Below are 13479 nucleotides of genomic sequence, written 5' to 3'. Positions count from 1 at the left end.
GTGGTTTATGAGGCACTTTCTAGAAGGTGAATTGGGCAGAAACTGGAAAACAATTTATACAATGAGAAGTGAGTCTCTTTCTTTCGATAGCAATTGGGATCATTTGCATCAAGGACCCGGGTTTGAATCCCGACCCGGGGTCACCGTCCCTGTGGAGTTTGCACATTCTCCCCATGTCTGCGTGGGTTTCACTCCAACCCAAAGCTGTGCTGGTTAGGTGGATTGGACACGCTAAATTGCCCCTTAATTGGAAAAGAAAAATAATTGGCTACTCTAAATTTATATTTTTTAAAAGGTGCTGTTTCAATGGCCTGCCCTTTAACAGGTCACATTGGTGTTTATTGCATACTGCGGGAATGATTTCTCAACACTGGATTCACAATGAGTCAGCAGATTACACAAACTACTACGCAATCCTGCTTTCAACCATCAACTGACCAGCACTTCTGTTTTCAGGTCGGTTCCCAGTCAGCGAACTCAGCAAATGTGGGCACCGAAACTGGGACGGTGTAGTTCTGCAGTGGGCTGGAAAGAGGGGCCACTGTTTAAAAATGAAGGAGTCGCCCAGTTAAGAGGGAGCTGAGGTGGCATTCTTTTCTCTCAGAGATTGAGAGTCTTTGGGACACTCTATCCCCCAGAGTGTGCTGGAGGCAGGGTCATTGAATATCTTTTTAAGGCAGAGGTAGAGAGATTCTTGACGAACAGGAGAGTCAAAGGTTATAGGGGGTAGGCAGGCAATCTTAGTAAAAGACGGGGCAAGGCTTGAAGTAGGCCGAATGGCCTACTCCCAGCTCCTCAGTTATACGTTCATACAGGCCTGTGTGTCCTGTAATACTATTCTCTTCTCGTTTGACTTTTACAAACCTGCAGCAAATCTGATTTCATCTGGGTCCATGTCATTTGGTACAATTTTTAGCTGGCCCTCAATTAAAAAAAAAATCTTAAGAATCTCTACCGTGCAGAAGGGGGCCATTCAGTCCATCATGTCCTGCACTGTAAATTCTATGATCTATGATGTCTGCACCGACCCTCTGAAGGAGTACCTACCTAGGCCCAATCCCCCGTAAAGCCACCTAACCTGCACATCTTTGGATGCTAAGGGGGAAATTGTTTAGCCTGGCCAACCCACCTAACCTGCACATCTTTGGATTGTGGGAGGAAACCCACGCAGACACGGGGGGGGGGGGGGGGGGGGGGAACGTGCAAACTCCACACAGTCACCCGAGATCGCAATCAAACCCGGGTACCAGGCTCAGTGAGGCAGCAGTGTTAACCACAGTGCCGCCACATGTGCGTCAACGGAACTATCTAAAAATCAATGAATCGCTTTTTTAAAAATAACACAAACATGGTTTTACTTGCAAGAGGAACCAAATAGTAAAAACGCCTTTTTTAGGTTTATCTCTTTGTGTAATGTGGGCGTCGCTGGCAAGGTCAGCAATCCCAAATTGCCGTAGGCTTTGCTCGACCATTCCAGAGGGGCAGTTCGATGTCAACCACATTGCTCTGGATCTGCCTTGAATATGCCTGTGGGCCGGACCTGGTAAATGTCCGAAAGGAACATTAGTGAACCGGATGGGTTTTTAATACTTGTCGCTGATAGTTTCATGGGTGCCGATATTGAAACCAGATTTTATTAATTGGATTGGGGGTCGCTGGATCGCTCGCCTGGCAGCATTACCACTCTACCACTGCACCAGGACAATCCAGGTTTTCCCACCTCCGCAAACGTTTCACTAACTTCACTGAAGCGACAAGCTCAGATTCAAAGTCTATCTTGGATTCAAAGTCTATCTTTCTTCCTTTAACAGATTGGCTAAGGTAAAACTTGGTTTTTAAAAAAAAAAAAAGAGGGGGGGGGGGGATTTAAATAAATACTGGAACCACGATATCAGATGACTTCCTTGAGTCCTGATCCAGCTGTGACTAATTGTGCTGTTTGAAGACTTAATTAAAGTCAAATGTCGAACGTGTAAAATGCTCACACCGTGTAGTTGTTGCACAGATTTGGACTTCCTGAATGTAAGGGAGGCTTTGAGCCACGCACTTGTTTAGTGGCACATGACTGGCTAACATTTATTTACCGTGTTCAATCTGAGGAATGTTGTGGAGCCCTCCACAATAATAATCTTTATTAGTGTCACGAGTAGGCTTACATTAACACTGCAATGAAGTTACTGTGAAAAGCCCAGAGTCGCCACATTCTGGCGCCTGTTCGGGTACACAGAGGGAGAATTCAGAATGTCCAATTCACCCATCAAGCGCGTCTTTCGGGACTTGTAGGAGGAAACCGGAGCACCCGGAGGAAACCCACGCAAACAAGTGGAGAACGTGCAGACGCCGCACAAACAGTGACCCAAGCCAGGAATCGAAACCAGGTCCCTGGGCTGTGAAGCAACAGTGCTAACCACTGTGCTACCCATACCGCTCGCCACAGTTAGGTGCCCAATGTTGAATTGGTGCAGCGGCAAAACTGGAGGCCAGGGATTGGGGGCAATAATCAGGGTTGCTGAAGGCCACGGCACTGACAGGGAATGGCGGGTATGCGCAGGGCCAAACCGACTACTCTCTACCGTGGCTATGTTCGCGGCCGGGTGTACCTGGAGAGGGACCATCGAGGCCTCCCGTGCCCGCTGGGCACCACAGGGACTGGGGTGCCTTATTGATCCCTTCAACCACATTTTAGTTTGACGTTTTAAGCTTCATTTGGGATTTGTTTTTAAGGAGGAATCCCTTGAAGAGGCTGCTCCTTTTAATTTATCCCTCGGTTCATTTAATTCTGCTCATTTGGTTGAATCAAAAATAGTTGGGAGCACGGATGAAGGCTGGAGGAAGGCGCGCACAGCTGCAGAGGAGCGAGGTCACGGGTAGGTGGATTTGGGAGTTTAGATGGGGATGGACAGGCGCCAGACCTCAGCATGAGGAGGAATGGCGCGAGTGAGCCTTTTCGGGGAGGTGGGGATCGGTCGGTCGGAGAGCTGTGTTGCCTAAACATCAAGTCTGGTTGTGTGCAAAGTGTGAATGAAGGGATTGAGATAATATATTCGGAGCATCGAATGAGCTGCACATTAGAAGGTAAATCACCTGAAGTGTGAATTTTCTTGTAGCTTACTAATAGCTACCCACAAAACTAAGCACCTCCACAACACTGAATAATCATCGTAAAACAGACTTTTTTTAATGGATTGAATAAAATGTGTCAACGGCAGAAGAGTACGATAGAAGTCTCATTTAACCATTGCACTACAGTTCTCCTTTCCAATATCTGCATGGATTTTGCAGACCTGTAAACGTCCACTAATTGTTCACCTTGCCTTTCTTCTGTGGGGCCTTGACAATGTTCAGTTTCTTGGGCATGTTGGAGCTGGCTTTCATGGTGACGTCGTGTTCAATCTTGTTCCTTATCGCAACTTCTAGGTTCTGCGGAACAAGTTTGAAAGCAGGCAAATCAGGCACCGTGACGAGGTTGCACCACTCGCACCTTAACACACGCAGAGATCCACTGCCGCCCGAGAGTAAGGCGTTGCCATCCATAATTCCTCACCGGCCGCGGGCAATGTGCACCGAAGGCTAAAGACTAGCTGGCATTGGCGACACATGCACTCATAAACTGGACAGCGCAAGCTTCGCGGACGGTTTTAGACGGAGGGGCAAACTGAAAGATTATCACAAACGCCCTCCACCCCAAACAGGAAATCAATTGAAAGGTGCCAAACCTGACTGGATTTCCCAACAAAGTGCGCTCCATGTCCCTGATTGCCTGCAGCGCGAGCGGCATACATTATTTGGGGTGGGAGGGGGGTAGTTTGCAACGACAAGCACCCACCACCAGCAGCCCAGCTTCCACTTCGAGATGACCCGGTCACAGAAGCGGTTCACTTCTGGAAAAAAGGGGGACTCGCCTGAGATTTACACCAACACAGGACGCCTCAAAGCACTTTTACACCCAATGATGTACTCTTTATCAGTGCTGTCACTGTCAGAATTCAAGAAACGTGCAAGGAATCAAAAGGAGGGCTAACCTCCGTGTGGAGAGCGAAAGGTCATCCCTGATTGAGCCCTGGTGGCACAGTCTTTGTGGGGGGGGGGGGGGTCGCATCGTATATAAAGCTAACTACAAAAAGTACCGTGACCGAGTACTTTGTGACGCCTGCTTGAAACATTGGTCCAATGCCGAAAAGGGCAGGAATCTCACTCTGCAGGGCCTGCCCGGACAGGCCACTTACGTTGCTCACGAGCCCCATCTGCAGATCGAATTGCAGCACTGCAGGTCCTGCATAGTGAGGGAAGGAAGCCCTCTGCCCCCAAGGGCGAGAAACAGAACAGTTTATCTCTCCTTTCTGATAGAGGGGCACAGGTTTGGATAAAGTGGAGGGCAACTGTTCCTACTAGCTAATGGATCAGGACTGGTTTAGCACAGTGGGCTAAACAGCTGGCTTGTAAAGCAGAATAAGGCAGCAGCGCGGGTTCAATTCTCGTACCGGCCTCCCGAACAGGCGCCGGAATGTGGCAACTAGGGGCTTTTCACAGTAACTTCATTGAAGCCTACTTGTGACAATAAGTGATCTTCATTTCATTCTCAGGACTAGGCAACACAACTTTAATGTTTTTGGCTGGGGCAGTGAGGAGAGTGGGGGGGAGGAGTGGAGACCATGAGGAAGAACTTATTTTTCATGCAGCGAATGGTAACGACCTGGAACTTGCTGCCCCCGAGGAAATAATAAATGATTTCAAAAGGAAAATGGATGGGGCAACTCAAGCGAAATAGGTTTGCAGGGTTACGGGGAGAGAGCGGGGGAGTGAGACTGACTGGATTGCTCTGCGGGGACCCAGCACGAACCCTATGGGCTGAATGGTCTCATTTTGTGCTGCATACGACTCTTTGACTCCATCAACACCCTGCGAGCAGCACGCCGGGCGAAAGGGCCATTCTCTGCGCGAATCTTCAGCTCATTGTCTTTACTCGGGGAACATAATGAGACTTCGAGCTAGGTGTCGCTCAGAGGGACAAAGCCACTCTTTGGCCGAACTCTGGCTTGATCGTTTTTCCTGCCTGCGTTCACGGGCGGCCCAGACATTTCACCTTGTCAGCTCAGGGAGAAATATTTTCGCCCAGAGCCTGAAGAATCTGCGTTCAAGCCCCACTCCAGAGATTGAAGCACAAAATTCCAGGGCTGACGCTCCCGGTGCAGCACTCAGGGAGTCAGGCATGTCGCTATAGCCAACACTAAACATTCCTCAGCATTGTTTCGGCCAATTTCCTGGCTAATATTTATCCCTCAAGCAATATTATTAAAACCATTAGAAAAAAAACAAGATACTGCAGGTGCTGGGGAGGATTTCTTCTCTTGCATGAGAATCTGGAACTAGGGGTCACTGTCTAAAAATAAGGGGTCGCTCATTTAAAACGGAGCATCTTTCTCTCTCAGAGGGTCGAGTGTCTCTGGAACTCTCCTCGAAAGGCAGTGCAAGCTGAATATTTTTTAAAATAAATTTACAGTACAGAATTTGTTTTCCCAATGAAGGGGCAATTTAGCGTGGCCAATCCACCTACCCGGCACATCTTTGGGTTGTGGGGGTGAGACCCACGCAGACACGGGAAGAATGTGCAAACCCCACACGGACAGTGACCCGGGGCCGGGATCGAACCCGGGTCCTCGGCGCCATGAGGCAGCAGTGCTAACCACTTGCGCCACCCCTGTAATTTGGATGCAAATATGAAATAAAAACAGAAAATGCTGGGAAAAGCCAGCAGTTCTGGCAACATCTGTGGGGAAAAACAGAGTTAATGTTTCCAGCCCGTGTGACACGGTTTCAGAATATTGAAGGAGTTTATCTGGTGGGCCTCACATTGCTGGAGCTGTGTATACATTTGTTTCCAAGTTCCCTACATTCCACGATGTGACTACACTGCAAAGGTACTGGGCAAACATCCCTTGTCAAGGATGTAAAGTGCTTTCGGACATCTTGGGGTTGTAAGAAGCGCTATATAAATGCAAGTCTTGTCATTTGCTCTGGTGATGTAATGCTCTAAACAGCTTTAACTCCAACATACATGGCAGCACGGTAGCATAGTGGTTAGCACAATTGCTTCACAGCTCCAGGGTCCCAGGTTCGATTCCCGGCTTGGGTCGCTGTCTGTGCGGAGTCTGCATGTTCTCCCCGTTTCCTCCGGGTGCTCCGGTTTCCTCCCACAGTCCAAAGATGTGCAGGTTAGGTGGATTAGTCATGATAAATTGCCCTCAGTGTCCAAACAAAAATGGTTAGGTGTGGTTACAGGGATAGGGTGGAGGCGTGGGCTTAAGTGGGGTGCTCTTTCCATGGGTCGGTGCAGACCCGATGGGCCTCCTTCTGCACTGTAAATTCTTTGATATCCAAAATGGCCACAGACTGAAAACACCGGGTTAGCTCCATCAAGACTCAGAGGTCAAATTGACCATAAACTGACGTGGCGCTAACCGGGATCAATGTTTTTTCCTCCAGCGCACAAAAGATTTGCATCCGTTTGAGAAGGGATATGGCTAGGTGAAGTGGGTGGGCAAACGTTCAGCTGGAGCATACTGTGGGGAAAATGTGAGGGTGTCCACTTTGGCAGGAAAAGCAGACCGTTAGTTAGATAGAGAGAGACTGCAGAATTCTGTAGTGCAGAGGGATCTGGGTGTTCTTGTACATGAATCACAAAAAGGAGGCATGCAGGTACAGCAAGTAATTAGGAGGCAAATGGAGCGTTGGCCTTTACTGCGAGGAAGAATGGTGTACAAAGGTAGGGCAGTCTTGTTATAACGGTACAGGGAATTGATGAGACCGCAGATGGAGTAGTGTTCAACTTTGGTCTCCCTATTTAAGAAGGAATACTGGGAGCAGTTCAGAGAAAGTTCACTAGGATAATTCCTGGGACGAAGGGGTTGTCTTATAAGGAAAGGTCAAGCAGGTTGGACCTGTACTCACCGGAGTTTAGAAGATTGAGGGGCAATCTTATTGAAACATAAGATTCTGAGCGGGCTGGACAGGGTGGATGCTGAGGGGATGCATCCACTTGTGGGGGAATCTGGAACTAGATAATTTAAAAATAAAGGTTGCCCCATTCAAGACGGAGGTGACGAGGAATTTGTCTTCTCTCGGAGAGCCGATCGTGTTTGGAATTCACTGTCCCCAGAGAGCAGTGGGGACTGTGGTTCATTGAATATATTCAAGGCTGAGTTAGACAGATTCTTGTTCAACACGAGAGTCAAGGGTTATGGGGGACAGACAGGAAAGTGGCGTTAAGACCACAGTTCGATCAGCCTTGGAATTACTGAACGGTGCATCTGGCTTGATGGGCCTACTTTCCGCTCATTTCTTATGATCTTACAGGTTCGAAAGAGTTCACAGCGCCAGGGATCCGGGTTCAATTCCGGCCTTGGGTGACCGTCTGTGTGGAGTTTGCATATTCTCCCCGTGTCTGCGTGGGTTTCCTCCGGGTGCTCCGGTTTCCTCCCACAGCCCAAAGATGTACAGGTCAGGTGGATTGGCCATGATAAATTGCCCCTTAGTGGGGTTACTGAGTTACGGGTATAGAGTGGGGTGGGGGGCTAGGTAGGGCGTTCTTTCCGAGGATCGTTGCAGACTCAGTGGATCGAATGGCCTTCTTCTGAACAGTAGGGATTCTATGATATTCTTTTTAAAATTCGCTTGCTGAGTGTTTAGTGCCCATCCCCGAGAGCATTTCAGAGTCACCCACATTGCTGTGGGTCTGGAGTCACATGTAGGTCAGATGACAGATTTCCTTCCCTAAAGGACATTGTGTACCAGATGGGTTTTTCTGACAGTCAAGAATGGTTTCATGGTCATCAATAGACTTTTAATTCCAGATTTGTTAAAAAAAATTTTTTTTTTAAAGTACCCAATTATTACTTTTTCCAATTAAGGGGTAATTTAGCGTGGCCAATCCACCTAAGCTGCACATCTTTGGGTTGTAGGGGTGAGACCCACGCAGACACAGGGAGAATGTATCACATGGTATTCGAACCCAGGTCCTCGGCGCCGTAGGCAGCAGTGCTAACCCCTAGTCCAGATTTTTATTGACTATAAATTTTACCATCTGCCCTGGTGGGATTCTAACCCGGATGCCAGAGCATTATTACCCTGGGTCTCTGGATTACCATCCAGCCAATATCACTACACCACTGCCTCCCGCCTGTGTCTACCGTATTCTTCTTATATTGTCCCGTTTCTGAGGTAGACAGATCTTTCATGATAAAACTTCCCAATATTCTTTGGGATTTCTCACTCCCCTACCCCGTCGGAAAGAGTTCGCTCTAGATATTCCAAAATATTGATGTATTTCAAAACAAATACCTTCTTCAATTTCTGCTGTTGAATTACTCGAGCCTTTTTCGGAGCAATTATTCTTCCTATCATGGGGGGAGGAGGGAAAAAGATATCATCAATTAAGGGAACTAAAAGTTCAGTGTATCAGTTTTGTACACAACAAACTATGTTCAGTTAAGCTAAGTATTCAACACAGTGGATTTGGGTAATACAGGGGTTTTACACATCTGCATTCCTGTTGTTGTTAAGTAATGGGTTAAGAGACATTGCAATTAGTTGTCTCATTTATGTTAAGTATCCATTAATTGACACTGATATGTAAAGGGGCTTCAGGTGGTCTCTGTCAGGTGATGTATAGTGAGAGATTTGTGCAAAGGCTGTTGGAAGGAAATAAATGTGTGTTTGTGAAAAAGGAACAGAACTTTACACTCTTTATATCACAGCAACTAAAACGTCTAACAATTGGTAGCAGAGGATGGTTGCTGTGTAAATGTGAAGGGTTGAAAGATACAACTTTTCCAGATCAAACCAAGGAGTGAGTGAGAAAAGAAAAAAAAAGGGATATATGGCTGAACCGAGGATAAAGATGGCTGGATATGACTATCCTCCCTTATTTTCTGAAAGGGAATCGTACGACCAATGGAGAAGTGCAGTAGTTTTGTGGACTAAGGTAACTGCTTTGGGAAAGAGAAAACAACGTATGGCATTGGCTCTTTCCCTACCATATGGCAGTAAAATCCAAAACAAAGTGCTTTCTGAGCTGGAATTGGAAGAGTTAGACTCAGAAGAAGGTCTGGACACTTTATTACATTATATGGATAAGATTTATAAGAAAGATGACTTGTTAAGTGCATATGAAGCATGGTCGGATTTTGATAAGTTACGGAAAATGGAGGATATCGCCATGGAAGACTATATAATGGAATTTGGCAGACTATATAAAACGCTGCAGAAACACAACCTGGAATTTCCACAGTCTGTTGGCCTTTAAATTACTTGACTGTGCTAGAGTGAGCAACATGGATAGGCTCCTGGTTTTGACAGGAGTTCAGTTTACTGATGAGGATACCTTATTCGAAATGATGACAAAACTTTACAAAAGTTTCTGGGGAAACATTCGATTCCGATGGCTCTGATGACCCAAATAGGTCAGCCTGCAATAAGGCAGAATATGGAAGATACACTACTAACATGATGGCAAAATCGTATGGCTACGAACAGGGCTCAAGACTATAGAAGGAGACCGAGACAAGGAAATTATGAAGACAGAAACCCAGTTAGAACCTACAATAGGAAGATGAACCCCAGACATGCACGGGGCATGATAAATCAATGTTTTCGATGTGACTCTCAATACCATTATGCTTTCAACTGTCCAACTCGTTATGATAGTGTTTGAAGCGACACAGGACACGGAAGAGTCAGAAGAGGAAAAAGATAGTGACCAGAAAGAAGGCATTGTCCTATTGACGAGCAGTTTTACGCCGGTAATGAGGGTGTTGGTTGCAGATTCCTTCAACTGTGCTGTATTGGACAGTGGCTGCACATCTACTGTGTGTGGAATTGACTGGTTAAAATATTACCTGGACTCTTTGAATGCTGACAATTGTAACAAGGTTAAGGAATTTGAAAGTTCCACAAGTTTCAGCTTTGGGGATGATAATACTCTGAAGTCGCTGAAAAGAGTGGTGATCCCTTGCAATATTGCCGGAGTGAATCATTTCATTAGCACGGATGTTGTATCAAGTGAGATACCTTTGCTTCTGAGCAGACCGTCGATGAAGAAAGCACACATGAAACTGGATATGGAACAGGATAAGGCAACAGTTTTTGGAAAGACGGTGGACTTACAATTTACACAGTCGGGACACCATTGTTTTCCATTACTGACAAATAATATTTGAAGAAAACTTAGAAGATCAGGATTTAAGGGTAGATTCGCCTACAGCAGGAAAGGTTATTTTAAAGATCTTCTTGGCTCTATTAGCCACAAAGGCATGGGAATGCAAATCTATAGATATAAAAGCTGCCTTTTTGCAAGGGCATCAGCTCTAGAGAGACATTCTTCTCCGTCCTCCTAAAGAAGCAGCTAACACAGAAGGGGTACTCTGGAAGTTGAACAAATGTGTATATGGATTAAATGATGCATCTAGAGTCTGGTGTTTTTCGGTAAGGTCAGTTTTGTTAAAGTTAGGCTGTTCCCAGTTGAAAGCAGATCCTGCAATATCTTTCTGGCATTTTTATGATGCATGTCAATGATTTTTTGTGGGGTGGGACTAGTGATTTTGAAGCTATTGTAATCTCTGGTTTGAGGAAAGAATTCAGGGTTGGAAGTCAGGCTTCTGGTGCATTTAAATATATTGGACTGGAAATTGGACAGACTAAGTTAGGGGCAACTTTACGTCAGCAATCTTATTTGGAAAGCATCAGCCCAATAGCAATTAGTCGTGGCTGAGTTTCACAAAAAGACGCAATGGTTTCAAAGATAGAAAAAGAAGAACTGCTAAGTTTAACTGGGCAACTGAACTGGTTAGGTCGACAGACTAGACCGGACATGACTTTTGATGTCTTAGAGTTGAGTACAAAAATGAATGATCCCAAAGTGGAAGACATAATAAGAGCAAATAAAGCCAAACTAAAAATGGAGGAGTGTGTTTTGAAGTTCCCGGTTTTAGGTGACCGTAAGCACTTGAAACTCATAGTTTATAGTGATGCGTCCTACGCAAATTTATATGATGGGGTTTCAAGCGCAGGTTTTATAACTTTCCTTTTGGGGAACAATGGTAAATGTTGCCCGCTTGTGTGGGAAACAAAGAAAATAAGGAGAGTGGTAAAAAGCATTTTGGCTGCTGAGACGTTAAGCCTTGTAGAGGCGGTGGATATGGCCTTTTATACAAGTATGATATTGACAGAAATTTTGGGATTAGGGGATTTGGGTAATATACCGATTGACTGTCACATTGACAATAAATCCCTGTGGGAAAATGTGCACTCTACAAAAAGTGTCAATGAAAAGAGGTTACAGATAGACATCGCAAGTTTGAAGCAGATATTGGACAGAGGGGAAATAACAAAAATTAAATGGGTCGACAGGAGCGGGTCGACAGGAGCTATCAACTGTCAGACTGTTTTACGAAAATAGGGGCGAGTTCACAGAAACTTTTGGATATTGTTAATGAAGGGCGCTTGTTTCTGTGACTGTTTTTTTTTTTCTTCTTTCTCGTCCAAACAAACAAAAAAAAGGGGGGGGGGGAAATCATATGCGTGTTTTTGAGTTTCTTGAAATTTCGTTTTCACCTAATTATTTTTTTTCTCCAAGGAAGGGGAGACTGTTAAGTAATGGGTTAAGAGACATTGCAATTAGTTGTCTCATTTATGTTAAGTATCCATTAATTGACACTGATATGTAAAGGGGCTTCAGATGGCCTCTGTCAGGTGATGTATAGTGAGAGATTTGTGCAAAGGCTGTTGGAAGGAAATAAATGTGTGTTTGTGAAAAAGGAACAGAACTTTAGACTCTTCATATCACAGCAACTAAGACATCTAACAGTTGTGAGGTCTTGTGGTCCAACGGGTACCATTCCAGTGTCTGAACTGAAAACTCCGGGCTAGAGTCCCACCCCAGGACTTGATAGTCATGGAAGGCATGTTCCTAACGTGGCCAAGCAGGTTGGTCTCAAATTCGTCCAACGCACAACAATGGCAGCCAGTAAGAGTGGTGAGATCCCTCGGCAGCCATGTGATGGAAAACGTTGGAGCCTCCACCATCGGCTGCAGACTACAACACTCTAGGAGTCTGCACATTCTCCCAGTGTCTGCGTGGGCTTCCTCCAGGTGCTCCGGTTTCCTCCCACAAGTCTCGAAAGATGTGCTTGTTAGGTGAATTGGACATTGAATTCTCCCTCCGTGTACCCGGACAGGCGGCGGAGTGTGGCGACTAGGGGATTTTCACAGTAACTTCATTGTAGTGTTAATGTAAGCTGACTTGTGACTCCCCGGGTGACCAGTAACAGTCCCCCCTACCACTCCTGTTGCATGTCAGGCATGCACACTGCATCAGCTTTGACTTAGTGATCTGGATTCAGAAAGAGCCAGTCAGTGGCGGGGTGAAATGGGTTTTAAAGAAATTTTACTGGGATGTGGGCATCGCTGACTATACCAACATTTATTACCCATCCCGAATTGCCCCTTGAGAAGGTGGCGGTGAGCTGCCTTCTTCAATCACTGCAGCCCTGAAGTGTAGGTACACCCACAGTGCTGTTCGGGAGGGAGTTTGACCCAGTGACGGAACGGTGATATATTTCCCAGTCAGGGTGGTGAGTGGCTCGGAGGGGTCCTCCAGGTGGTGAGGTTCCCGGGTATCTGCTGCTCCTGTCCCAGCCGGCAGAGAGGCGGGCTTGGAGGGCGCTGTGGAAGGGGTCTTGCAGCCATAGCCTTTCCGACACGATGTTGAATCGCCCGAGGTCCTGGTCCCCGCCCGGGTGGCTTCAGGAGGGGCCACAGGACAGGGAAAGCCGCTCAGAGTCTTGGCCAACATTCACCCCGCTCTGTCTGCCTCACACTCGACACAGCCGCCTGACGCCAATGTTTACACCGGGCAACTCTGGCCGGTGGACTGCTCACACCCCGTTGGGAGCCCCGTCAGTGACCCTCACCCCTCCCCGGTCTCACCTCCCTTCCGAGGCCCCCGGCCTGCGCCGCTCCGGGTTTGTTTCTTCCCCCTCGGCGCTGCCGCCGCCAATTTGAACCGGCCCTGCGCCATTGTTACTGAGGCATTGTGGGACAGAGAGGGGCTAGGTAGAGGGGCATTGTGGGATAGTGAGGGGCATTGTGGGATCGTGAGGGGCGGTGGAGAGGGGCATTGTGGGATACAGAGGGGCAATGGAGAGGGACATTGTGGGATACAGAGGGGCAGTGGAAAGGGGCATTGTGGGATAGTGAGGGGCAGTGGAGATGGCATTGTGGGATTCAGAGGGGAAATGGAGAGGGACATTGTGGGATACAGAGGGGCAGTGGAGAGGGGCATTGTGGGATAGTGAGGGGAGTGGAAAGGGGCATTGTGGGATAGAGAGGGGCAATGGAGAAGCACATTGTGAGGGGCAGTGGAGAGGGCATTGTGGGATGTAGTGGGGCAGGGCATTGTGGGATAGTGAGGTGCAGTGGAGAGGG

General features: G+C 47.0%; 1 protein-coding gene across 1 annotated transcript; it reads right to left on the bottom strand.

The window, feature by feature from the left end:
- Positions 1-3156: 3156 nt before the first annotated feature.
- Positions 3157-13141, bottom strand: c27h19orf53 (chromosome 27 C19orf53 homolog). The gene is made up of 3 exons (XM_072491061.1): positions 12982-13141; positions 8338-8393; positions 3157-3420 (listed from the first exon to the last, which is right to left on the bottom strand). The coding sequence occupies exons 1-3, from the start codon at positions 13070-13072 to the stop codon at positions 3298-3300; spliced, it is 270 nt and encodes an 89-aa protein (XP_072347162.1). The 5' UTR covers positions 13073-13141; the 3' UTR covers positions 3157-3297.
- Positions 13142-13479: the final 338 nt, after the last annotated feature.

This window comes from Scyliorhinus torazame, chromosome 27 (genome assembly GCF_047496885.1).
Source record: "Scyliorhinus torazame isolate Kashiwa2021f chromosome 27, sScyTor2.1, whole genome shotgun sequence".
NCBI classification, from domain to species: domain Eukaryota; kingdom Metazoa; phylum Chordata; class Chondrichthyes; order Carcharhiniformes; family Scyliorhinidae; genus Scyliorhinus; species Scyliorhinus torazame.
The sequence above is the reverse complement of the archived record's forward strand: the minus strand, read 5'-3'. Positions and strand labels throughout refer to the sequence as shown.

What these genes read in the sequence shown, in the direction of transcription:
- c27h19orf53 (XM_072491061.1), bottom strand. Translation starts at nt 13,072, where the DNA reads ATGGCGCAGGGCCGGTTCAAATTGGCGGCGGCAGCGCCGAGGGGGAAG. An exon ending in CCGGGGGCCTCGGAAGGGAG is followed by an intron (nt 8,394 to 12,981) that starts GTGAGACCGGGG and finishes CCCCCATGATAG; the next exon opens with GAAGAATAATTGCTCCGAAA. An exon ending in AACAGCAGAAATTGAAGAAG is followed by an intron (nt 3,421 to 8,337) that starts GTATTTGTTTTG and finishes CTTGTTCCGCAG; the next exon opens with AACCTAGAAGTTGCGATAAG.